The sequence below is a fragment of the Rattus norvegicus genome, chromosome 10, assembly GCF_036323735.1.
Source record: "Rattus norvegicus strain BN/NHsdMcwi chromosome 10, GRCr8, whole genome shotgun sequence".
Lineage (NCBI taxonomy): Eukaryota > Metazoa > Chordata > Mammalia > Rodentia > Muridae > Rattus > Rattus norvegicus.
The window spans coordinates 79,793,300-79,819,651 of record NC_086028.1 but is presented as its reverse complement, the minus strand read 5'-3'; the positions used below and the strand labels follow the sequence as shown (position 1 = coordinate 79,819,651).

At 50.7% G+C, this 26,352-nt stretch overlaps 1 protein-coding gene across 12 annotated transcripts in view; it reads left to right on the top strand.

The window, feature by feature from the left end:
• Abcc3 (ATP binding cassette subfamily C member 3) overlaps positions 1–26,081 on the top strand; it is a 45,958-nt gene extending 19,877 nt beyond the window's left edge. For 2 of the 12 annotated variants that reach the window (XM_063268341.1, XM_039085087.2), the window contains 24 exons: positions 14–202; positions 3,244–3,421; positions 3,519–3,680; positions 4,061–4,153; positions 5,837–6,040; positions 6,146–6,292; positions 6,618–6,705; positions 6,958–7,024; positions 7,240–7,366; positions 7,454–7,630; positions 9,951–10,118; positions 10,410–10,590; positions 11,569–11,680; positions 11,833–11,980; positions 12,062–12,269; positions 12,434–12,744; positions 14,206–14,405; positions 14,515–14,641; positions 16,514–16,615; positions 18,842–18,988; positions 19,099–19,257; positions 19,963–20,129; positions 22,609–22,803; positions 25,406–26,081. In XM_063268341.1, the coding sequence (XP_063124411.1) occupies positions 141–202; positions 3,244–3,421; positions 3,519–3,680; positions 4,061–4,153; positions 5,837–6,040; positions 6,146–6,292; positions 6,618–6,705; positions 6,958–7,024; positions 7,240–7,366; positions 7,454–7,630; positions 9,951–10,118; positions 10,410–10,590; positions 11,569–11,680; positions 11,833–11,980; positions 12,062–12,269; positions 12,434–12,744; positions 14,206–14,405; positions 14,515–14,641; positions 16,514–16,615; positions 18,842–18,988; positions 19,099–19,257; positions 19,963–20,129; positions 22,609–22,803; positions 25,406–25,514 (3,639 nt within the window). In that variant the 5' untranslated portion in view covers positions 14–140 and the 3' untranslated portion in view covers positions 25,515–26,081. Of the gene's footprint in view, positions 1–13; positions 203–3,243; positions 3,422–3,518; positions 3,681–4,060; positions 4,154–5,836; positions 6,041–6,145; positions 6,293–6,617; positions 6,706–6,957; positions 7,025–7,239; positions 7,367–7,453; positions 7,631–9,950; positions 10,119–10,409; positions 10,740–11,212; positions 11,691–11,832; positions 11,981–12,061; positions 12,270–12,433; positions 12,745–14,205; positions 14,432–14,514; positions 14,642–16,513; positions 16,616–18,841; positions 18,989–19,098; positions 19,258–19,962; positions 20,130–22,608; positions 22,804–25,405 lie in introns of those variants that run through there. The other 10 variants (NM_080581.2, XR_001840004.3, XR_005489680.2 and 7 more) reach the window with 10 other exon arrangements.
• The last annotated feature ends 271 nt before the right edge of the window (positions 26,082–26,352 follow it).

Here is a 26,352-nt window from a genome sequence, read left to right as displayed (position 1 = left end):
TATTCACGAACAGGCCCCAGACTGCAGCCCTTGAGCCAAAGATCGCAGGTGAGGATGAGGTCCTGCTGAAGGCCCGCCCCAAGACCAAGAAGCCTTCCTTTCTGAGGGCTTTGGTGAGAACCTTCACCTCCAGCTTGCTCATGGGTGCCTGCTTCAAGCTGATCCAGGACCTGCTCTCCTTCATCAACCCACAGCTGCTCAGGTCTGACCACACTCCCTCTTGCTGCAGCCCTCTCTTGAGGGAGAAGGGATGGCTGGCTGCCCTAGACTAGGAACTGAAGAGGCTTCGTCTGCTTTCTGGGTGGGTGACCCTTGGCCGGGGCGTTGCCTCTGTATCTCAGTTTCCTGTTACCATTTCAGGTGCGTCTGCACACACCTTGTGTTTGTCAGTAATAAGTGCCCCCCACCCCATAACCTTGTTCAGGAATCCCCTAGGGAAGTACCCATATTTCCTCTTTTTACAAATGGGAAGGCAGCAGGAAAGGCAAGGCGGATGTGAGTCCAGGGCTCTGAAGTCCAACTATAGAGCTCTTTCCACTTCTGACAGCCTCTGCCATCTGTCACAGGAGAGGTTTGGACTGGAGGGAGCTCTCAGATGACGGGGTGAGACACAGCTCCAAGCCCTGAATCCTTTTCCCCTGCTCCGTGCACATTCATCAATACAAACATTCGTGGAGTGCTTCGAGCAGCCTCCTCTAGACATGCAGATAAATTAGAGTCTTAGGGTCTTGTGGGAGGTAACTCAGGAAGAGTGCAATGGGTCACAGGCGTGCCTGGGAAGGCCAGGAAGTCAGCCTGACACGTCAGAGAACATGTGCCTTGCTCAAGAGGCTGTCTCTGAAGAATTAAGTGAATGAGGAAGGAGAGAAAATGCAACCAGCTGAGTCACAGAGGACTCCAGAGTGCAGCTTGGGAGAGCTAGAGAAAGCTGCCCAAGGGTGGGGCAGGGGTGGGGAAAGGGAAAGCCAGGGTGAGGCACTTTATTTACATTTTAAAAGGCTGGCCCCAACCAGAGGTGGGGCAAAGTGGCAAGCGGAAGGCGTGCCCAAGCGGTCAGAGGTCGGCACGAGGAATAGGTCAGGCAAGGACTCAGGAGCTACTCTGTGAAGAGCAGCTGGGGCCTATGAGAGACTATGGACATTTTCCCGATTGATGAGTTCAGAGGGAGAAAAGGGGCAGGCACAGGGTGGGCCCTCTGAGAGGAGATGGCTTTCAGAGGAGGCTCAGGTATCTGGGGGCTCAACTCTCTAGATAGTCTGTGAGAGGGAGAGGCCTCAGGGCTCAGCAGAGCCTTAGCAGATAAGGAGTAAGCACTGCTTGGATTAAAGGTCCAGAGCTGCGGACACAGATGAGCCCAAGAGAGTGCTTCTGGGGGAAAAAGAGGCTTCCAGAAAATTAACCAGCTAGCTTTATCCTGGGAAGGCAGTAGTAAGTTGATTAGCAGCTTTGCAAAGGCTGGGGCCTGGGGCAGAGAGGGGAGGCCTCAGATCAGCAGAGACAACCTGCAGTGAAACCAAAGTCTCAAAATGTATGGTTTACAGGGATTTCTAACAAGTCATCATCCTGTGGGCAGCCTGAAGCAATAGAAGTTATTCCTTCCTGTCTGCGCCACTGTTCAAAATCAGGGTGCATTGACAGGCTTGGTGATGGCCTTTGTTTGTTTGATTGGTTGATTGATTGGTTGGTTGATTTGGTTGGGTTTGGCATGATCTCACTACCTGGTCTGGAACTCTCTCTGCCAGACCAAGCTGGCCTCAGACACACGAGCGATCTTCCCACCTCTGCCTCCTGCATGCTGGGATTGAAAGTGTGCACTGCCACAAAACACCTGGGTCAGTTGTGTTTTTTTTTTTTTTTTTTTTCTTTTTCTTTTTTTTTGGAGCTGGGGACCGAACCCAGGGCCTTGCGCTTGTTAGGCAAGCGCTCTACCACTGAGCTAAATCCCCAACCCCTGGGTCAGTTGTTTTGTGTTTTGATTTTTGTTTTCTGAAATTTTTTAGTCTTGCTCTGGGGCCCAGGTTGGCCTTGACTGACAGTCCTCCGGCTTCAGTCATCTCAGTGCTGGGACTCAGACATTTGTTTACATGTTCTGATGCAGACTTGGTTTGTTTTTTATTTTTTTGTTTGTTTGGGGTTTTTTTTTGTTTGTTTGTTTGTTTGTTTTTGTTTTTTTGTTTTTTTGCCAAAGACTCTGGATGAGAGTCTCTCCTGGTCCTGTCTTTTAGCTTTGGTGTTTGTCAACAGTCCCTAGTGTTCCTAACATGAAAATACCTCTACCACATACCTCCTCTTCTCCCCCGCCACCCCCCCCCTCTCTCTCTCTCTCTCTCTCTCTCTCTCTCGTGTGTGTGTGTGTGTGTGTGTGTGTGTGTGTGTGTCTATGTGTGTATGTGCATGTGCAAATTTCCCTCTTCACCATTACCTCACCAATTACCTCACCATTACCTCATCCTAACCGATTATAGCTACAAAGATTCCATGTCCACATGAGGTCACATTCTTAGATACCAGAGGGTCAAGTCACAAATCAGCCCCTAGGAGAACGGCAGACTTGACTTTGATGGTGGCTGGAAAGCTCTATGAGGTCAAGAGGAGGTTTGTTCTATAACATGACGAGTCTTGCTCCTGGTCATAAGGAAGGTACAGAAGAGGTAACCATATTGAATGTCATGCACCAGTGGGATCCAATCTCCCTATTAGATCTGTTCCAACAGGAAGACTGGATCCTGGGCTCAGGGAGTCAAGATAGGGCTTGGAAAGTCAGAAGAACAACTCCTTTTATAAGATGGGAGCAAAGGAAGAACTTGGGGACTGGGGACGTTCGGAAGCTTTGGGAACAACAGGGAATTCTCAATGGGCAGTTAAGTGGAAAGATGGGCGGGGGAGGGGGGTAGCTGTTGAGAGTGCAGGGAGTCGGGGCAGGCCAGGAGGAAAGAAGGGAGAGGTGAAGGCAGCCATAGGAGAGGTGGACAAGAGCACCAGCAAAGACAGCAGATTGCACTGGGGGTCAACTGTTGGGAGGATTTGTGGAACGAAAGCTCCCGTGGCCCCGTGGTGGGTTCTAGAACCCCCGGCAGCCCAGGAGAATGAGTAAGAAGACCTAGCTAGTGAAAATAGGCCTCTTCTGCCTACCATGGCATTCAAGGAGGTGAGGGCACGCAGGCAAGGCTGACGATAAGAGCTAGTGCATGAGAGACAAGCCGAGAAGAGCAAACCAGCCTCATACCTGGTCTCCCCTGGCAGCATCCTCATCAGGTTTATTTCTGACCCCACGGCCCCTACCTGGTGGGGCTTCTTGCTGGCCGGACTGATGTTCGTGAGCTCCACCATGCAGACATTGATCTTACACCAACATTACCACTGCATCTTTGTGATGGCCTTGAGGATACGGACTGCTATCATAGGCGTCATCTACAGGAAGGTCAGCCAGAGTGGGACACGTACTGGGAGAGGTCAGTTCTGGGTTGCTCTGGAGAAGCTCCTGGGCTTGGTCCATCCTCCCAACTCTTCATCTACAGGCTCTGACCATCACCAACTCAGTCAAACGTGAGTACACTGTGGGAGAAATGGTCAACCTCATGTCGGTGGACGCCCAGCGCTTCATGGATGTCTCCCCATTCATCAACCTGCTGTGGTCTGCACCTTTGCAGGTCATCCTGGCGATATACTTCCTCTGGCAGGTAATTCCTGATCTCTGAGCTCTGTCCCTTCCTCTGACCGCATTTATGTTTATAAATGAGCTGTGTCGTGCCCATAAAATCATCCCTAGGCAAGAGAACTTGGTCACTCAGTCTTTCTATCCTAGGCTTAGATTTATTCCTCTAAAGCCAGGGGCAAGGGTTACATGGAGACACACATTCTGCTACCAACATTCCTCTCCGTGTGTGCCACTGGCCATCCGTGGCCATCATCCGATAGGTGGTTGCTTCTATTGATGTGGTTGTGGCTTTCTGTCTCCTTGCCTGACTGATGTGATACCTTTTGCCTCCTGCCCATCATCCATCCAGTCAGCCAGTCTCTGCTGAGCTCCCTGACCCTCTGCTTGTCTATGCCTCCTCAGATCTTAGGCCCATCAGCCCTGGCTGGGGTGGCTGTGATAGTCTTGCTGATACCACTCAATGGAGCTGTGTCCATGAAAATGAAGACCTACCAGGTGGGTGAGGCTAAAGGCATCTGCTTTAGATGGGAATACCAGCTGGGGCGGGTGGCAAGAACCAGTGTTCACCTTCCACTCTCAGGGCTTCTCTACTCCCTCTACTAAATGTGGATGGTCACGGCCTCTTGTACAAACCTTGCCCCCTTGATCCCTATCACTGTAATGGCAGTCTGCTTTCACAGCAGTGAGACCAAGGCCCAGAGTCACTGAGGCAGTCCAGAGACAGGTAGAGCAGGGACTCAAATGTGTTCCCACTTTATGGTGATAAGAGTTGATAACCAGACATGAATTATTCACCTTCAAATGATTCCTAGGGTCTTCAGCAGCTCTCTCTACACATAGAATAAATGACAAACCACCTGAGAACACTGTCTTAGCTGTTGTCCTGTTGCTGTGAAGAGACGCCATGACAAGGAAACTCTTCTTATAAAAGAAAGCATTTAATCGGGGGCTTGCTTAGAGTTTCAGAGATGTAGTCCGTTATCGTCATGGTGGGAAGCATTGCAGTAGGTCTGGCCAACTATAGTGCTAGAAAAGTAGTTAAAAGCTACATCCTCATCCAAAGGGAGAGACCCTGGGCTTAGCATGGACTTTTGAAACCTCAAAGCCTACCCCAAGGGACAGAGTTCCTCTAATAAGGCTATGCCTCCTAATCCTTCTAATCCTTTTAAATAGTGCTACTCTCTGGTGACTAAGCATTCAAATATATGAGCTTATAGAGGGAAGGGCTATTCCCCTTCAAACCACCATAACCACCCCATCCCCCAGGCTCCCTTGGTCCTTGCATGTCTCCATTTCTAATCCTCATGGGATGACCAGTCCATTCCAGATGTGTCACATCTGGGTCACTACATTGACTATTCTCTCTTCCTGGTATGTTCCTCCTTCCTTTCCTTTACCCATAAGCATTCCCTTCCTTCAGAGAGCTGCATTGATTACAACAAGGTTGTTCCCCTGCCCTCACCTGTTTATCCCCTACCTGTTTCCTGTTCCTTCCCTTTAGATTACACACAATGCTTTCCAATTAAGTATCTATTTTTAGCAAATATTTGTCGAGCAACATGTAATAGCGACAATAGGTGGGATGATATGGGATGGTGTGAGCCCAGTTTGTTGTGAGACGGGTGTTTCTCCGTGTAATCCTGGCACTCACAGGCTGGCTTTAAGCTTACAGAGATCTGCCTGCCTCTGCCATCAGATGGTCAACTGTATAATAGCCAGGGTCTCGTCTGAATTGCTCCTCCTGATAGCCTGCGTCTGACACGTGCCACTCAAACAAGAGCTGAGTGTATACATCACTGCAGTTATGTCAGGCTTTAGATTAGGATCCAAGTGAACAGAATAACAATCCCTGACCATGGGAGCCTCATGGTCTGACTGATGTCATTGTGAAAGAGGTGGGCATGGGAATGAACGTCAAGGGCACAGGATGCTGCCCGGTAAGGTTAGTGGTGGGGACACTGAAGATGAGGCTGCTCTTTTGAGTCAGGGGACACAGGCTGTGCAGGGATAGGGATTTGGGCATTGGAGGCTGGGTGGGGGAGGTATGTTGAGCTACATGTAATAGCTACAACAGATGGTATGGTATGGTATGGTATGGTTATGGTATGGGAGGTGTCAGCCTACTGGGTAGGAGGTCTGGGGAGAGAAAAGGGTGCACCACCATCCCTTTCCTCACAGGTACAGCAAATGAAGTTCAAAGACTCCCGCATCAAACTGATGAGTGAGATCCTGAATGGCATCAAAGTTCTGAAGCTGTACGCTTGGGAGCCCACCTTCTTGGAGCAGGTAGAAGGAATCAGGCAGAGTGAGCTCCAGCTACTGCGGAAGGGCGCCTACCTGCAGGCTATCTCTACCTTCATCTGGGTCTGCACCCCGTTTATGGTGAGGCTCTCCACCAGTATGGAGTTCCTGGCAGTTGGAAGGCCAGCCCAGGTCTCGGGGTTCCATGGGCAACTCCACCATGACACTCTCTCCCGTGTTACCCAGGTGACCCTGATCACCCTCGGGGTGTACGTGTGTGTGGACAAGAACAATGTGCTGGATGCTGAGAAGGCCTTCGTGTCCCTGTCCTTGTTCAATATCTTAAAGATCCCCCTCAACCTGCTGCCTCAGTTAATCAGTGGCATGACCCAGGTAATACAAGGCAAGCGGGCTGTCTGTTGGGATTAGGATATGTGGGGAATTCAAGCAAGATTCACCTAGGATCAGTGGATAATCAGGTGGGGAGAGGACATCAGGGAAAGCCATGAAGGTTATGTGGGTGGTTTGGAGGCACAGGGGCTGAGTGTCTGACACAGCCTCCTTTTAGCACACTAGACCTTGTCTTCAGGTAGTGGGAGTCAGGCAAGACTTGGTTATAGGAAAGGTCCCAGCATTAATGAGTTGGTACTCAGGGAGCCCTGCTTACAAGTTGGGGACCCACGGAGCAATGGTGAGGCTAATCCACACCCTCCTGCAGACCAGCGTGTCTCTGAAACGGATCCAGGATTTCCTGAACCAAGATGAACTTGACCCCCAGTGTGTGGAAAGAAAGACCATCTCCCCAGGTCCCAACACTCTTACCTCAGGGCGATCCTGCTCCAAGCTTTCTAAGACTCCTCCTCTGACCCCTTCTCTTCTCCGAACTCTGAAGTCCCTCTGCTAATCAGCTCTCTTTTACCCCTCCCTGAGTGTTCCTCATGTTCCTCCCTTTACCCGTGCTCCAGGGATCCTCCCCCTTGCCCAGGCTCCTCCCAGGCCTCCCTGACTTCTTTCTATGTCCTCAACTCACTGACCCTTATGCATCTTGGTCCTCCTAGGCCGTGCCATCACCATACACAACGGCACCTTCTCCTGGTCCAAGGACCTGCCTCCCACCCTTCACAGGTAGCATCGTCTTCTCTCACTTGCCAGCTATCCAAAGTGAACGGAGGTCAGATCAGACATAGCCTTTTCTCTCCTTGTCGATGGCTTTAACAGGCAATGCAAGAAGAACCTTCTTTTGCCAGGGTAGTGTTGGGAGGGAGCAGGCCTTGGGTTTATAGGTAGGAGGCTTGAATCAAACCCAAACTCCACCACTGACTGCTGTTCCTTGCTCCTAGCCTAAACATTCAAATCCCGAAGGGGGCATTGGTGGCTGTGGTGGGACCTGTGGGCTGTGGGAAGTCTTCCCTGGTGTCTGCCTTGCTCGGAGAGATGGAGAAGCTGGAAGGTGCAGTGTCTGTAAAGGTGAGAGTGGGAGGTCTCCTAGAAAGCCATGAAGTCTGGCCAGCCTCAGGCAAGCCCTAAAGAACCTTCTCCCCTCTCATCGGCCAGGGCTCTGTGGCCTACGTGCCCCAGCAGGCGTGGATCCAGAACTGCACACTTCAGGAAAATGTGCTATTTGGCCAACCCATGAACCCCAAGCGCTACCAACAGGCTCTGGAGACGTGTGCCCTGCTAGCTGACCTAGATGTGCTTCCTGGTGGGGACCAGACAGAGATTGGAGAGAAGGTACAGAGCCAACTTCTCATCCCCAAGGGGCTGGACTCAGGAGGCTGCTAGCCAGAGCCCAATCTCAGATTCCCTCACTCACTCACGGGTTCATGTACCGCCATGTTCAGCTCTGTGTCAGGTAGTGGGGAAGCAGCTTCTCTCTATTCCAGGGAGGACAACTCGTGAATAGACAGGGACCACAGAATTTCCCAAGGTCATGGGAAAGGTCTATGCAGGGTAGAAGAAGAGCAGGAGGCAGAGGGTCTGTATAAGGAGAAGCATCACGGTTGAGCTGGCTCTTTTTTTTAAACATTTGTTTACTTATTTTATGTATATGAGTGTTTTCATGCACACCAGAAGAGGGCATCAGATCCCATTACACATGGTTGTGAGCCACCATGGGGTTGCTGGGAATTGAACTCAGGACCTCTGCAAGAGCAGCCAGTGCTCTTAACCTCTAAGCCATCTCTCCAGCCCCTTGAGCTGACTCTTAATGACTGAAAAAGAGGAACTCATCGTTCATTGATTCATCCACTAGGTTTTTATTAAGCACTTACTACATGTCAGGGGAATATTAATGTGTCAGGATAAAAACCTCAGCTTTTATATACCCTGCACTCTAACAGAGGAAAGAGAGTGAATAAGCAAGATAGGCCTAATATCTATTAGGTCATCCTAAAGAGGGGAGATAAAGCAGTTAGGAATGTAAAAATAAGTGCTGGGCTGTTTTGTTAGTGATATTTCTCACTGAGAAATCAAGGCCTACAGAAGGAACAGTCCTGCATGAGGCCATGGAGCCCATGCTATCTAGGGATCTAGTCTGGAGTCATCTGAGGTGGAGAGAACAGAGAGTTCAAAGTCTCGGGCAGGAGTGTGCTGACTGGCATTAGCCTAAGGAGATCAACTTGGTTGGAGCAGAGTGATCCAGGGGTTAGGAGAACAGAGGGGAGAGGGGAAGACAGGCAGCTGGGACATTTGGAACCCTGCAGGCCATTTGAAGACTGTAGGTTTTACCTAGTTGTGGTAGAAGGCCCTAGAAGCAGTGTGTGGTCATCTGGTGCACTTTGGCCCAAGTGGTCCTGCATGTCTTGGAATTTACTCTGTAGACCAGACTGACCTTGAATTCTCAGAGATACATCTGCCCTTGCCTCCCGAGTGCTGGGATAAAACGGATACATCACAATGCACGGTTTGATTAGGGTCTTTAAGTTATAAAACATGGAGCTGTGGTGGAAGTTTTGGGGGGGACGGGGGTGTTTTTATTACATGAATTGGCAGGAGAGGTGCATGGGGAACAAACAAGTGCTTCAGTATGCTATGGAGTCCAATTTTCCCTTCTACCTTTGGATACGGGGAGTCTGGTCCTCAGTCTTGGTGGCAAGCACATTTTCTCTGTTGAGCTCTCTTGCCATTCTTTGATTCTGTCTTTAAAGTATTTCATTTTTAAGAGTTCAGTTAGGGCTGGAGAGAAGGCTCAGCAGTTAAGAGTATTGACTGAGCTTCCAGAGATCCTGAGTTCAAATCCCAGCACCCACAAGGTGGCTCACAGCCATCTGTAATGGGATCTGGTGCCCTCTTCTGGTATGTCTGAGGACAGCAACAGTGTACTTATATATAATAAATGAATAATCCTAAAAAAAAAATGCAGGCAAAAAAACCCCCAAAACAAACAAACAAACAAAACCCCCCAAAGTTCGGTTAAAGGTCTCCTAACATTAAATGTACCACCCTAGCCATCTTCCCTGTGTCCACTGTGTACATTTACAGCGTTATGCAATATTACTAGGCTCAGGTCATTCTGAATGTCACTCATCCCTTGTTGCCTTGCTGCTGCTTATTGGACAGCTCTCAACCCCTCCTCCATGTCTGGACCTCTAGCAACCACCACTTTGTTTTTTCAGAACCTGGCTCTCCCAGATACCACTGTGAGTGCAGTTACGTCATGTTTACCTTTCTGCGTCCCGTTCGTTTCAGTTGGCAGAATGATCTCAGAGTTCATCCCCATTGTAGCATGTGCCAGCATTTCTCTCCTTCTCTGGTGCCAGCATTTCTCTCCTTCTCCGGCTAAATCGTATTCCAGTCTATGATAGAGCACCTGTTGTTTGCCCATTCATCTGTCATGAGCACTGGCATGGGGTAGGGTGTGACGGCTCATCTGCCCCGGAGGATTCTACGAGGTTCCTCTGAGGGCTATAGCTTTGTATAGGCAACAAATTTGTGGAGACCTAATGTCCTGTGAAACACAGATACAGGAGTCTGCCTCGCTGAATGTCTCCCATAGGCCCGTCTGACCCCTTCCGTCTACCACCACTGATCACCCACCTTTTCCTTCCTTTAGGGCATTAACCTATCTGGAGGCCAGCGACAACGGGTGAGTTTGGCCCGAGCTGTTTATAGTGACGCCAACATTTTTTTGCTGGATGACCCACTGTCGGCTGTGGACTCTCACGTGGCTAAGCATATCTTCGACCAAGTGATTGGACCAGAAGGTGTGCTGGCAGGCAAGGTGAGGACACGGGAAGCTAGGAACAAAGATGAGATCTGGTCCTGGGAGAGAACAGATAAAAGGTTAAAGGGGGTGGGTAAGACCTGGAGATGTAGGAACCTGAGAATCAGGATATGATCAGGGGAATCTCATAGGGAGATCCCTAGAGATGCGGGATAGGCTCTGGCTGGGGTGGGATAAGTTGTGGATATGCCTGGCCTACGCCTCCTCATGCTCACCCCATGACTATGTGTCAATCCTTGGGGTATGCCCAAGGATGCTGTAACTCAGAGCCTGATGCCTCCTCTACAGACTCGGGTGCTGGTAACCCATGGCATCAGCTTCCTGCCCCAGACGGACTTTATCATTGTGCTTGCTGACGGACAGATTACTGAGATGGGTCACTACTCCGAACTCCTGCAGCACGATGGCTCCTTTGCCAACTTCCTCCGAAACTATGCACCAGATGAAAACCAGGAGGCCAATGAAGGAGGTCAAAAATTAGGACCCACCATCCCCAGCCTTCCCGACTCCCATCCTCTCCCAGCATCTACCTCATCTGGGGTTTCCAAGTATCCCTGGACTAGCCTAGTGTGCTACTGGGGACCTTGTTCTGGGAAACGGGAGCCATGTATGTGACAGGTGAATGAGACGCTCTCAGATCCTACCTTCTGCCCTCTAACTGCATCAACAGCACGTGTCTCAGGGTCTGTTTTCCCATGTGTGAAAAGGACACTCGAGCTCAGACCCAGATATTTTATGGTTAAATCATGTTGGATCCAACAAGTACTTGGCAAAACCATCTATTTATCAACAAGAGTTGTTAAGTAATTACTAAGACCTGGAACTACTTCGGCTAGTAGACTAGCAGAAAGCCTCTGTCAGCACAAAGCCCTGGGGCAGTGTCTGAGCTCACCAAACCCACTGCTCCCCTCTGGGTTGCCCAGGCAGAACTTCCTACCTCCACCCTCTGAGCTGGCTCTCAGGCCTTCTCTTGGTCCCTGACTAAATGCCATATATACAGCAGCCTGCACGAGCACCCCCCAAGTGCTATGCCCCTCGATAAACGAAGGACACACATCTTTTCCTTAATCCTTGACTGTTGGTGCCATGAGCTATCTATGATTATTACTTTTTGGGTATGCCTGCCTAAGTTCCTACTGCTCTCAAGAAAGCAGGATTTAAGTTCAGCCAGACTGACTTCGGAGCCCAAGTTTTCAGGCTTTTGAGCCCTCTTCTCTACAGTCTCCAAAGGGAAGGTTTTTTCGTTCATTTGTTTGTTTTTATTATTTTTTTATTATTTGTTTTGTTTGTGTTGTGTAAACGCAGTTCCTTCTAGCTGGCCTTTCAAACTCTCTCCTGCTCCCTGCTCATCCGTCCATCCCAGACCTCCCAGCAGCATAGAGGATAGGCTCTCAAGGGGCTGCCCAAGGGAGCAGTCAACCTCTGTTCTTTTCCTTTCCTGCCACAGTCTTGCAACATGCAAATGAGGAGGTGCTCCTGCTTGAAGACACACTCAGCACCCACACAGACCTGACAGACACCGAGCCAGCCATATACGAGGTCCGCAAGCAGTTCATGAGGTAGATTCCCGTGAGTTCTCAAGTCCCCAGCAGGCTACATCAGGGCCTCCAAGCACCGGCAGGGAGAATACAAGTGGATATTCTCCCTGCCATTCATGTCCGGTGAGGGTCTCCGTAGTCTCCTGCCTGGGTCTGACCAGTTGCCTCCACAGAGAGATGAGCTCCTTGTCTTCTGAAGGAGAGGGCCAGAACCGGCCTGTGCTCAAGAGATATACGAGTTCACTGGAGAAGGAGGTGCCGGCGACACAGACTAAAGAGACTGGTGCATTAATCAAAGAGGAGATCGCAGAGACAGGCAATGTGAGCAGGGTGGACATGGGCTGGGGAAGAGGATTAGGTCCTCGGAGCTGGTGAAAACCGCAGCATGGCTACTCCTTACAGGTGAAGCTGAGCGTGTACTGGGATTATGCCAAGTCTGTGGGGCTCTGCACCACGCTGTTTATCTGCCTCCTGTATGCTGGCCAAAATGCGGTTGCTATCGGAGCCAATGTGTGGCTCAGTGCCTGGACCAATGATGTGGAGGAACATGGCCAGCAGAACAACACCTCCGTAAGGCTGGGAGTCTACGCCACCCTAGGAATACTGCAAGGTGAACACATTGGGGTGTTCATCCCGTCCTATTCTCCGCCCACTTACATACCCCTGTCTCAGAACCTCCAGAACTCCACTTGGCCATTCCCTGTCTCATTGTTCCTCTGTCCTGGCTTCCTCCCCTGGGGTGAGTGACTTATCCTCTCTCTCTCCCCCAATAAGGGCTCCTGGTCATGCTGTCGGCCTTCACCATGGTGGTTGGCGCTATCCAGGCTGCCCGCCTGCTGCACACAGCTCTGTTGCACAACCAGATCCGTGCGCCTCAGTCCTTCTTTGACACGACGCCCTCAGGCCGCATCCTCAATCGTTTCTCCAAGGACATATACGTCATCGATGAGGTTCTGGCCCCCACCATCCTCATGCTGTTCAATTCATTCTACACATCCATCTCCACCATTGTGGTCATCGTGGCCAGCACGCCACTCTTCTGCGTGGTTGTTCTTCCTCTGGCTGTGTTCTATGGCTTCGTGCAGGTGCCAGTGCGGATGGGTGGGGTGCTGAAGCACGTGGGGCAGGTGGAGCTCTAGAGTGGGCGGGGAGTGTGGGGCAGGTGGAGCTCTAGAGTGGGCGGGGAGTGTGGGGCAGGTGGAGCTCTAGAGTGGGCGGGGAGTGTGGGGCAGGTGGAGCTCTAGAGTGGGCGGGGAGTGTGGGGCAGGTGGAGCTCTAGAGTGGGCGGGGAGTGTGGTGGTGGTGGGGGAGCCTCTGATGTGTCCAGGCACTTTGGTCAGCTAGGTTGTCCCTGGATTGGATCAGGGACTGTAGTCAGTTGCTTTACGTCCTTGAAATTCCCTTATCTAATTTGAAAAACAGACTCTTAGCATCTACTTCCTAGGGATAACATGAGGATGATATGTGTGTTCATAAACTGGCAGCCCTGGTGCCCTTTCTGATTGGCTGTATTTTATTTTATTTATCTATTTGTGGGATGTGTGGGGGTGAGGTGGGAGTGTATTGCACATACATGTCTGTGTGCATAAGTGTGTGTGTATTTGTGGAGGCCAGAGGTCAATGTCAAGTGTTTTCCTCAGTCTTGGCCCACCTTATATTCTGGGGCAGAGAATCTCATTGGAGCTTCATTTATCCAGCTAGGCTGACTGACCAATGAGCTTCAAGGATCTGCCTGTCCCCACCTCCCCTGTGCTGGGGTTACAGGTGTACACTGCCATGCCTGGATTTTTATTGTGGGTGCTGGGAAGTCTTATATGACAGAGCACGCTACTGAGTGAGCTTTCTCCTCAGTCTCCTATACCTATAGGCATTATTTGAGTAAATCACCATGAAGGATTGGGAGACCCTGTCCTTGGTATGCATGCAGCATTCAGCAACAGCTTGAGCTCACTGGGGTCTTTCTCTTGAGGAAGTAGTTAGTTCCTACAAGGAGCAGAAGTGCAGCCTCTGGGTAAAGAGCTTCCCGTGTACCCATCCTGTGTGGGCCTGACTGTCTTGGGACCCACAGAATCCAGGCTGGAAGATAGAGGCAGAGCCGTAGTTTTGTGGGATTAACGCTTAAACAACTAGGGAGCGGTAAGAGAGACATTTTCAGGGGGATAAAAAAAAAACACAAAATTATCTTTGCAAAGTCATTTGAATATGATCACATATCTAGGATCTTTAAGTAGAACAAGAAATCTTACTGCTTGGGGGGATTAAACAAGACGGTATCATGGACTGTGAAAGATGAGGAGACAGGAGGCAATCAGGGAGAGCTTCCTGGAGGAGGCAGCCTGGCTGGCCGAGCAAAGCCGGTCGGAGGGGAAGTGTATAATGTATGTCTGGAATCTATTCTCCAAGGGAGCCTAGGAAAAGACAGCAAGGTTTGTGGGAAGAGCAGGGCCCGGAGGAAAAAGCACAGGAGATTGTTTGGAGGACATGCAGGGCCCAGTTGGTGTCTGGATGATGTTCCTGACTGGAGTTCTCTTCCCATCCCTGACTAGCGCTTCTATGTGGCCACATCGAGGCAGCTGAAGAGACTGGAATCCGTTAGCCGCTCGCCCATCTTCTCCCACTTCTCGGAGACAGTAACTGGCACCAGTGTCATTCGGGCCTACGGCCGAGTCCAAGACTTCAAGGTCCTCAGTGATGCTAAGGTGGATAGCAACCAGAAGACCACTTATCCTTACATCGCCTCCAACCGGTCAGGAGCCTCCCTTTCCTCCACAGGTGCCCACGGGTGCTCTTTGGTTCCAGGTGGGCTCCGGCATTCCCTCCGTTCTTGTTCATTTCCTCCCTATTGGTCCCTATAGGTGGCTGGGTGTCCACGTGGAGTTTGTGGGGAACTGCGTGGTGCTCTTCTCCGCGCTGTTTGCAGTGATCGGGAGAAACAGCTTGAATCCAGGGCTTGTGGGTCTTTCCGTGTCCTATGCCTTACAGGTAAGGTTGGGCCTAGAACTCTAGGCTTGGCCACCACTGAGGCAGAGGCTCACCAGCATTGGCTGAGTATCTTCCTCTGCTCCCCCTCTCATCAGCCCCAGCGGGGTTCTCAAAGCCTGGATCTCTCAGCCAGGCACTGCTAGCAATGGAGGCTGACACAGGCTGGGGAGGTCTTCCTAGCAGGAAGAAGAAAGGGTGACGAGGGGCAGGGAGATGTAGTTCATTGGTAGAGCATTTGCCTAGCATGTGTAAGGCCCTAGGTTCAAACCCAAGCGTAGGAAGGAGGGAAGGAAAGAAGGGAGGAGGGGAAGGAGAGGGGGAAGGGAGGTACCCAGATCTTTAAGGAATTTCCCTGTCTGAATGATCTTGGAGCTTGGTCCAGACAGAACTGTCATGTCTGGGTGAGATGTGGGTCAACCTGACTGAGGTGTGAATACAGGACGTGTGTGGCCAAATGGCATGGTGTAGTACATGCCTTCAGGGAAGCGACAGCCAGCTCTTTGTGGCCTTGGCCTCTTCACTGAAGAACCAACCAACCAACTGCAGATAGAAAACACTTGAGAAGGCTGGGAGCAATGTACTACGTGCCTGGAATCCTGGCACTTGGGAGGAAGCGAAGGCAGGAGGATTACTGTGAATTCAGTGCCAGTCTGGCCTATAGAGTGAGACCCTGGCTCAAAACAAAGCAAAAACCTTCCCCAAAACAATCTGAAAAAAATTTCAGAAGCTGAAAAAAAAAAAAGCAGAAAACAAACAAAAAACAAGATGGCTTCATTGTGCCTCTGAATACCTGCAAAGCACTGACAGGAAGGTGTGTGTTAGGAACCTGAAGTAATCTAGACACCACTGACAGCATCAGGAGGCTGTGAGTGGCTCTCGTGTGAATCATACGCAGTTTTGTGTGAAGGACTGTAGTATATGTGGAGTTAGGTATAGTCCGCAGTCCCAGAACCAACGCCCTGCGGATGTGGAGGAGTAAGGGATAACTGTAAGCACATCAGGTGACTGGAGCCTGGAATTGGAGGTCACCCTGACACCAGCCTGTGTGGTCAAAGAGTTCTACAACCTGCAAATGGGATTTTTGTAAGGCAAATCACATTGTCCAGGCCTCAGGTGGCTCGGATCTGAATGCATTGGTAAACAAAACCGAAGCCGACAGGCCCATCTGCTCAAACCTTCATGTGCGTGTGACTCATTTGGAGATCTTGTTAAAACGTTCATCTTCGTTCAAGAGGTTCAGTTCTGAGCCCTAGCTTGGATTCTGCATTTCTGTCAAGGCTTCTTGGTAGCACAGGACAGTCCTTAGACTGGCCACACTGACATATTCGGGGAGCATGTTTGGAATGAAGAGTCTCAGAACTACTGACTCACACACTGCGTTTTGACAGAATGCTCGGAGAAGACTAATACATATTAAAGTCTGAGAGGCACTGAGAAAGACTGTCCTCCACCAAGTCTGCATTGTCACCGCCTGAGGCGCAGTTGAGATTAGACGCCTAGTCAGCACACACCTGTAGGTCTGAGACGGAATGGGATTCCACTGATCAAGAAATAGAGTCACAGCGGCAGGGTATGGTGAAAGGAAGGAAGGAAGAGGGCTGGAGAGATGGCTCAGTGGTTAAGAGCACTGACTGCTCTTCCAGAGGTCCTGAGTTCAAATCCCAGCAACCACGTGGTGGCTCACAACCATCTGTAATGGGATCTGATGCCCTCTTCTGGTGTGTCTGAAGACAGCTACAGTGTACTTATATATAATAAATAAATCTTAAAAAGAGAGAGAGAGAGAGAGAGAGAGAGAGAGAGAGAGAGAGAGAATATATGCAAATCAGCCAGTCACTGCTGGGCTCCTCCCATAACAGTTCTTCTGTCCAGGTGACCTTGAGTTTGAATTGGATGATACGGACGCTATCCGACCTGGAGTCTAATATCATAGCCGTGGAGAGAGTCAAGGAGTACTCTAAGACGGAGACTGAGGTGAGTCCCAAGAGGAGTACTGCAGCAGAGGGTAGAGATTTTTCATAGTTCGGACCTCTTCATGCCCAAAAACTGCACCATCCCTAAGCTCTTAGAGTCAAGTAGGCCATTTTTTGATCCCCAGACTGTGTGGTCCATGCCCACTCACAGTGCTCTGCCTTATATGATCTGCCCTCTGATTTGATCTCCCTTTGTTTCCCGTCAGCTGCTGTCCTTTTCACCTCCCACAGATGGTCTAGAGTCTACCTACACCCCACCAGAGCTGCTTTCAACCCATCCCTGTCCTTGCCTACAGAACCCCACCTGCCCACATCATACCTGCAGCTAAGGTGTAGTTGGTGAACAAAATCACTACAGTTCTTTCAAGTTCCTACCCACCCTCTCCCGCCGGTATCCCTGATTCACTTCCCAAGAAGTCTGAAACTTTCTCTTTTTTTGAGATTCATTTTATGAATACAAGTACACTGTCACTGTCTTCAGACACACCAGTAGAGGGCATCAGTTCCCATTACAGATGGTTGTGAGCCACCATGTGGTTGCTGGGAATTGAACTCAGGACCTCTGGAAGAGCAGTCAGTGCTCTTAACCACTGAGCCATCTCTCCAGCCCCATGAATTCATTGCAAGCTATGATCTACACATGTTCTACTCCCTCCTCATCCCAGACTTTGCCTGCTACAGCTTGCTTGCCAGGAAAACAGCTCGCTCACAGCCTACCTGGCTCCAGTCTAAGAGACCTTTGTTCTCTTTCAAGAACCCTTGCTCTGATTCAACACCAGCTACGTGGCTTCCAGATGAAACTACCCACTCTTCTGCTTGGGATTCTCTGTGATGCAGGGCTTGGGTCTGGTAGACCTTCACTGACACCCCCCCCCCACTTACTTGTTCCTGGCCTCCCTGCTAGCTCTACCTTCCCAGCATACACCTAATTCCTGAGATATCCATGTCTCATGTCTCTCTAGAGCCAACATGTCCTGTGTATGCACACAACTAGTTGCTTTATTCCAAATGATGCTGTTCTCAGTCCTGATTTAGTATTTCCTGGGGAGAGCTATCTGTATGAGCTGCTGCTGTTGGTTCTGCTGCTCCCTACTCCCTCCCCCTTTGTCCCCCTCTCCCTCCTTTCCCTTCTGTCCCTCTTCTCCACTCTCCCCTCCCCCTTTCCTCCTACTCCCTTCTTCCCCCTCTCCTCCCTTCCCCTTTCTCCTTCTGCTCCTCCTCTTCCTCTTTTTCTTCACCCCCAGAGCTGGTGCTGGAACCCAGGACCTCACACATGCTAGACAAGCATTCTGCCACTGGGCAACATCCCTAGCCCTTGGATTTTTGGGGATGATTTAGCTCACACTCGCAATCTTACTCCTGTCTCCTGGGGGTTGTCACTCCAGGTGTGTGCCACTCGTCCTCAGCTTCCCTTGCAGCTTTCAGTGCCCACTGTGTGGCTTCCCTATCCAGAAGCAAGGTCAGCTTCATGGGTCCACAGCCTGAGCCGTTACATGGGTTCCCATTCTTGGAAGGGTTCTATCTCTAACACTAAATAAACCTGGTGTGCTGTCTCACGCCTATTATCTCTGCACTCGGGAGGTGACAGAGTCACTGTCCCTGTACTGCAGAACACAAATAGCAAAACAGTATTCCTCTTGTCAGTCGTGAGCTTCCTCCTGCCTTGTTCCCTCAACTCCTTCAAATTACCTCTCTCCTATCTTGAACAATGCGTAGAACAACAACCCCAAATTCTCCTGGGCCCAAGAGCTCACTTGTTTCACTACAGACGTGCTTACATAGAGGTCATATGTCCTCCTGTGCAAGCTGGAACGAAAGCCTTCCAGAACAAGAGATCTGTCTCACTGATGATACTTAGAATTAAAGAATAAATAAATGTGACGAAAGGAGGGGCTAATGCAGGCAGGGAGAGACCCTCACAGCAGGGGCAGGACTGCCAGATTTTGAATAAACTCTTGGGGGAGCAAAATCAAAGGGAAAAGGCTGGGGGGAGTGTGGCCCAGTGGTAACATGCTTGCCTGGCATGTATGAGGCCCTGTGTTTTCTTTTATGAACAAAAGTCAAAGGATGCAATGATTCACTAAACCACATGGTGCCAGGCCTCTCTTCAAGGCACCATGGTGGGTGAGGATTGAGGTGTCTGGAAAGAAGTGGGGCTGAATAGTACTGGAGGGCTTGTATTCTATCACCCCCCTGAGAACAGGAAAACCCAATTGTCTCCTGCTAGGCTCCCTGGGTGTTGGAGAGCAACCGTGCTCCAGAAGGCTGGCCCAGGAGTGGGGTGGTAGAGTTCCGGAACTATTCGGTGCGGTACCGCCCGGGCCTCGAGTTGGTGCTGAAGAATTTGACTCTGCATGTGCAGGGTGGGGAGAAGGTACTTATGTCTGGGGACATTGCCACAGCCCTTGTGGGGAGAACCGGGATATCTCTTGGCTGCTGATGGAAACCGGAGGTGCCCCTGACAACCCTTCCCATGCCCCACAGGTAGGCATCGTGGGCCGCACTGGGGCTGGCAAATCTTCCATGACTCTTTGCCTATTCCGAATCCTGGAGGCCGCAGAGGGTGAGATCTTCATTGACGGGCTCAATGTGGCACACATTGGCCTCCATGACCTGCGTTCACAACTCACCATCATCCCTCAGGTAGAAGCCTGCTGAGCCCGGGGTGTTGTGTCGTCCGTGGTGTTGTGTCCCTGTCTGCCCATCCCGTCCCCATGTCCTATGTGCCCCCACTTACTCCCTCTGTCCTGTCCTCAGTTGTGCCCCCCCACCAAAAGAAAAACCTTCGGGAACTTAAGAATTGGGCCTTAGGGCATGGTTGGGGCGGTGCCTCCACATCCAGAAACACAATCAACACAAGAGCCACCCAGGCACAAAACTAGAACAGCAGATGCCCTGGCCAATCAGGATTGCCCTTTGGGCTCAGCAACTGGGGAAGGACCACAGGATCCTCCCAAGCACAACAATGCTGAGGTGTCCTGTTTTTCTCTCCCAGTTGCACAGTTCCAAATGGCACAGCCTTTTCTGGCTCCTTAGTGTGTGTGTGTGTGTGTGTGTGTGTGTGTGTGTGTGTGTGTGTGTGCATGCGCACCTGTTTATGCTGAATAGACACTTCAGACAGATTAAGTGGCACTGGTTCCTGCATCAGCAGAGGACTTAGCAACTGGCCAAGCAGAGGTTTATCACTCCCCAACAGATAATTTTTCATCACCCACCTAGGTAAAGTCCTCCTTCTGGAGGACTGAGGGCAGAACAGAGAGCCGTTGCTTCAATTGCTTTTCTCCTTCATGCTCCTGGAACTCCTTATAGAATCTAAGCTACTTCTCTCTGATCATCCTATGTCTCCAGGACCCCATCCTGTTCTCGGGCACGCTGCGCATGAACCTCGATCCCTTTGGCCGTTACTCGGACGAGGACATCTGGAGGACCCTGGAGCTATCCCACCTGAGTGCATTTGTGAGCAGCCAGCCGACAGGCCTGGATTTTCAGTGCTCTGAGGGTGGGGATAATCTCAGGTAGGTGTGGAAATGGACATGGCAGGAATGCTGCCTCACACTAGGGACCCTGTGGGGACTGGAGAGAAGCCAGACCACCCCTGATCCACATGGGCATGTGCCTCAGCCAGAGTTGCACAGGGCTGTGATTTCGTATGAAGTATATTCTCGGCAGGGTGCCTCCCCACGGACTCTTCGCACAAGGCTCACTTTCCAGTTTAGGAAACAAACTCAGAGAGGGCAGAGGGTTAGCCAAAGTTGCACAGCTGAGTGGAGCACGCCCAGGATTTGAACCCGCTCTGGCTCTCATCTAATTCTATCCCAGTGACATTCAGACCCAACAATCCTGCCCTTGCTGGAGTCTTCCGGGCTCCAGGGTCCTGTACCTGTGGAACAAGTGAGAGATAGGCCATGCTACACCGGAAAGACAAGCTATCAGCCAGGATGAAGTGGTCAGCTCAGGAATGTACAAAGCGAACTTTCTCTGCATTTCCTGTGTCCCCTACCCCCACCCTCGGATCCCATGGCCCAAGCCCCAAGGCTGTGTGTTCCCGGGATTGGCAGCCTATGCTCTGCTGGAGAGAACTTTCCAGCCTGTTTTCTCTCTGATCTGCTTTCTCTGGACTTCTCCAGACAGTTTCTCTCTCTCTCTCTCTCTCTCTCTCTCTCTCTCTCTCTCTCTCTCTCTCTCTCTCCCTCCCTCCCTCCCTCCCCCCCCCCCCCTCTCTCTCTCTGCCTCTCTGCCTCTGCCTCCCAAGATGAGACACCACACCTGGTTGTTATTTTCCACTTTCAACACAGCTCTGTCCAGAGTAGCTAAAATTCGAGTTTGAAAGAGCCGGATGTGGCCAGTCAGTGGCTCGACTTTGAAGGAAGCCGTCTTGGGTCTTTTCTGTGAGAAGCACTTAGCCTACATGCGCTCCTGCGAAGTGTCAACGAGTTCTCTCCCCTTTCTGCCCTCTTTTCTTTTCTTACTTTTTCCTTTGGGTGCTAGGGTCGAACCCAAGACCTTGCACATGCTCAGAAACACTCTACTGTGACCTACATTCCTAACCCTTCCCCCCCCCCATCTTTATATTCAGCACATACTCATGTTTCAAAACTTGAAACAAACAAACAAAAGGTCACATCTGACCAGTGCTTAATGTTTTGCAGTATTCAAAGTACCTTGGCCTCCACCATCTCACTTAATCTTTACTGTTGCCCCACAGACCGGAAATAGAAATGGAATTACTTGCCCAAAATTGCATGGGCAGCCAGAGACAGGGCAAGGGACTCAGGGAAGTGTGAGACTTTTGTCCCCATTACTTTCATTGCTTCATCATAAGGCTCTCTCAAGTTGAAAACATGTGATGCAGGTCTGATCCCAACCAGTTGCCAAAAGCGAATTCAGTGTTCGAGGACAGCCTTGCCTGGGGATATAGCTCTCGCTTAGTGAATGTGAGGTCTGGGTTCAACTCCCAGTACAGCACCTCCTCTCTGCCTCCAAAAAGTCCGTAAGGGTAAATGTGTTCCTTTAATTGGCTTTTACTTACATAAACTCATGGGGTGTGGCTGGTGGCAATAGGTGCTCTCTAATCCCTCTCTCTAGGGCCCCTGGCTGTCTGCTGGTCCCCAGCACTTCTCCCAGAGTGTCTGTAGCCCTTTACACTGGGATCAGAGACAGAAATGGTCCCTCCTTCTCCCTCAGTGAGATTGTGGTCACTTTAAATATAACCTGTGTCCTGTGCCAGGCCCACCGTTAATCAGCCCTGAGTTCTATCTGGCAGCTCATTCTGCTGCCAGAACCTTCATTAGTTGCGGGAAGAGGCCAGGGAGGGAGGCTGGTCTTTACTCTGGCTGTGACTCACCCCTCTGGGAATGATTGAGGTATTTGTCCTTGTGTGTGTGTGTGGGGGGGTGGCGAGAGTGGGGGTTGCTGTGGCCTCTGTGGTTGGGAACACAGCCTTGCTTTGTTTACTGGTTCTGCCTTTCAAGGCCAGGGTTTTTGAAGATGAGGATCAGCTCTCCTGGTTCACAGTGAACAAATAAGGGGAGTCCCCAGGTTCTTCCCTTACATGTCTCCCAAACAGAGCCATGGCCTCTATTCCTTGTGTAGGTAGGAGATGACTATCGGAATGGTATAATCACAGCTTTAGCAAGAAGGCGTGAGTGTCTTGTATGTACATATCCAGGAAAAGCAGTATGCTCTTACTAAAGTGTGATTGGCTGATATTGTGCACGGAAGACACACAGTGGCACTAGTTGCAGCGAGGTCAGGAAGAAGAGACCTGAGAATACAGCAGAGGCGTCACGGTGGTGTTTGGCTCTGGCTCTAGCCTTTCAGGTGCCTCACTATGGTACAAGCCCTTGTCCCTGCTCCTGGAGCGCTGTGGCAGAACCAGGAAAGATAGACGACCAGTCCGGGGCTGCTGAGGAGTGGAGACATATGTATTGGGAAGGAGGGTAGCCCGGAAGGTAGCCTTGGCATCTAGCTGGAAACACCTGCCTTCTTTCTCAGTGTTGGCCAGAGGCAGCTCGTGTGCCTAGCCCGAGCCCTGCTCCGAAAGAGCCGTGTCCTGGTTTTAGACGAGGCCACCGCTGCCATTGACCTGGAGACTGATGACCTCATCCAGGGTACCATCCGTACCCAGTTTGAAGACTGCACTGTACTGACCATCGCCCACCGGCTCAACACAATCATGGACTACAACCGGTGAGCCCCAGAAGCCAAGTGTGGGGATCTTCGGCTGTCACCCGGGGCTCAGGAAGAGGCAGGGCCAATGAAAGTATCTGGGTGTGAGACTCTTAGAATTGGTTATGGTATGGGGCCACAACAGAGTGGGCTTCCCAAGCGTACAAGTAGACTAGAGCAGGGCTAACTGGGAACAACGACACATGCAAAGAAAGACACAGGGTCCTTTTGGAATGACTCACATGTGGAGGAAAGTGCACCAGGCTCTCTAGACATTGGAAGCTACAAGGACCACAGAGGAGCCAGTGCTCCTCACTGTTGGTGGGTAAGGGGATTGGAATGGCTCCTCCTGTCACTTCCAAGCTTGTTGAGGGAGTATTTGCATGTCTGTCACCTCACCTGCCCTGTGTACCTCACTACCACCACCTGGGTGGGACACAGGAGCACAACAGGTCACAGGGGTAGATAAAGCTGCTTGGGAGGTACCTGACGGATTTCTGAGTTCCATCCTTGGGGATAGACCCTAACAGTGCCTGAAAGAGCTTGTGGGCAGGTTTTGTGCCAGAACACTGAGCCCCTGACTGCTGTGTGACGATGGGCAACTTGAAAGGCTTTTCTGGGCCCGTTCCAGAGTTCTCAGAACTGCCGTTAAGGAGTCAATGAAATAATGTTTAGTGGTCTCTGTTTAATCTTTCAATTTCTTTTTTTTAAAAACCCCAACTCAATAGAAGATGTATTCATTTATTATATATAAGTACACTGTAGCTGTCCTCAGACACACCAGAAGAGGGCACCGGATCTCTTTACAGATGGTTGTGAGCCACCATGTGGTTGCTGGGAATTGAACTCAGGATCTCTGGAAGAGCAGACGGTGCTCTTAACCTCTGAGCCCTCTCTCCAGCCCCTGAAATAATGTTTAGACTGAAGGTAACACTGAGAAATGTCAGTTTGCTCCCTAACCCTTAAAGCCCACTTATTGTGAGTTTCCCTAGCACTCGTTCCTCCAAGGATTGCCCTCAGAATCATGTGTGTGTGTGTGTGTGTGTGTGTGTGTGTGTCTGTGTGTGTATGTATGTGTGTCTATGTCTGTGTTTGTGTATGTGTGTGTGTCTGTGTGTGTATGTATGTGTGTGTCTATGTCTGTGTTTGTGTATGTGTGTGTCTGTGTGTGTATGTATGTGTGTGTCTATGTCTGTGTTTGTGTATGTGTGTGTCTGTGTCTGTGTGTGTCTGTGTTTGTGTATGTATGTATGTGTGTGTCTGTGTGTGTATGTATGTGTGTGTGAGTGTGTGTGTCTGTGTTTGTGTGTGTCTGTGTGTGTATGTGTGTGTGAGTGTGTGTGTGTGTGTGTGTGTGTGTGTGTGTGTGTGAATGCCTGATGCTCCCCTGGTCTGACCCATCCCTCCACGCCTGCCCTCCACTCCCATTCAGAACCCCACTGGGAGCAGAGTGCCAGTAGCTGGAGATCCTGGGTTCTGCGTCTGGAGGACAGATTCATTCCCCAGCAGCCCAAGGGTGGGAGGCTTGGGCCCCATCATGGGGGTTGGGAGTTCACACCTTCTAAAAGAGCAGGCAGAAATTATGTCAGGTTACAAAGCCTGTAATTAAGGAGAGCCCGTGGGAGGGAGGCGGGGATCCCTGTGTGCAAGGAGAGGCATCTACACAAGGTAGCAGGACCCTCTCGGCTAAGAAAGTACCAGCTGCAGCCAAAGGATAAGAAAGGAGTGAGAAAGGTGTGAGGATGGGAGGGGGCTGCAAACCTTAGAACTAGTGCAGCACAGCCCCAAGGCAGGGAACACTGAGGCTGGAGGGCGGAGTCAGAGAGAGGAACAGGCTGACTTGAAGACCATGCAGATTCAGTTGGTCTCATGTTAAGGGCCAGGAGAAGCCCCCAGAGACTGAGATTGGATGACGCAGCTTCCTGGGCAAGTTTAGACAGTGGCTAAGAGGTAATGGTCACTCCTTCCCAGGGCACAGATCTAGGAGTCCAGGGGTGTTGGGGTTCAGAAAGCAACCTGCCCATCTCACATAAAGGTCTCTCTCCAGGCTTAGCCCCGCCCCTCCCACCTTACCCTAGTGCAGCTGCCTATGGGTCTTATGCCAGGTGCATCCTGTGCGTGGTTGCTAGGAAACTCTAACTCCAGGCTGCCACTTGCCTGGGGTGGGGCAGTTGATCCATGCAGCAGCAGCAGCCCAAGTCCTGGACTGCAGCGTTGGCCTCACTGCAGCCTAGTTTCCTGCCGTGTGCCTTTGTGAGCTGGCACAGAGCAGATGGGTGTAAACGGGACCCAACGTGTAGGGCTGTGGTTCCCTGCACACAGCCTGCTGAAGCCCTGTGACCCCAGCAAGTGGAAAGGCTCATTAGGGAAGGTTTTCCAAACCCAGACTGGCAGAGATGAATAGGACTTCGTGTTTGATCCCAGAAACCTCTTCATGCACTGAGCTAACAAAATAGCAAAAATAACCGGCCTTGCAAGTGTGCATATATGGCCTATCAGTTGGTCTGAGTGGGTTGACTGAAGTGGGTGGGGTGCATGTCACTGCGGACCTGAGTAGTACCCAGAGGGTAGGGCAGGCATCCAGGGCTAGGAGACTTGACTTTTTCTTTTTTCTTTTGGCCAGGGTCCTGGTCTTGGACAAAGGAGTAGTAGCTGAATTTGATTCTCCAGTAAACCTCATTGCAGCTGGAGGCATCTTCTATGGGATGGCCAAAGATGCAGGACTCGCCTAGAATCTGCATTCCAAAGGTTTCTTCCTTGTCTGAATCGGACAGCAAGTAGCTGCAGCATGGATTTGATGGCAACGAGTGGGGACATTTGAGTTGGTTTTGGTTTTTTTTTGTTTTTTGTTTTTTTTTTTTTTTTTAAATTCTGCAAATTGCCTTACAGACTAGCCATACTTAACAGTGGAATGAGGAAGTGGGTCCTTGGAGGTCACAGCCAGTTCACAGCCAAGTTCAGACCAGTCCCTGGGTCTCCTAGACCTAGTCTACCATTATTCCCGTACTGCATTTTTTTTTGGTTCTTTTTTTCAGAGCTGGGGACCGAACCCAGGGCCTTGCGCTTCCTAGGTAAGCGCTCTACCACTGAGCTAAATCCCCAGCCCCCGTACTGCAGTTTTTAAGAGACCCTGCTCCTGCCTCTACATATTCATAGTTTCCAATTTTTTTTTTAAATGAGCCTTTCTCCTTCTGGACCAGGGACTGCTAGGTCAGTCTGTCCGGGGAACAGAATCCCTGGTTGGTGCTGTCTGAATCCACTGACGAAATAAAGCCATGAGCAGCAGCATTTGTACCACACGTTACTCTTTTCTGCCTGTTTGCCAAGTCTGGGGGGTTAGAACCTTCCTGAGGAACCAGGGCATGCCGAGGCCCTCCTGCACGTCTGTGTGCTTGCGGTTATCTGAAACCTTCAGACCCCAAACGCCTGGCTATAAATACCATCTTCGTAGCCAAAAATCATAGCACAATCACAGTACAGCTGGGCAGATGCTGTGAAAAGGTAATTAGGTAAGGCCCTGAGTGAGGCCCGGGCTGCTTGGAAGAGCTGCTGAGCGCAGATGCGGGTCCA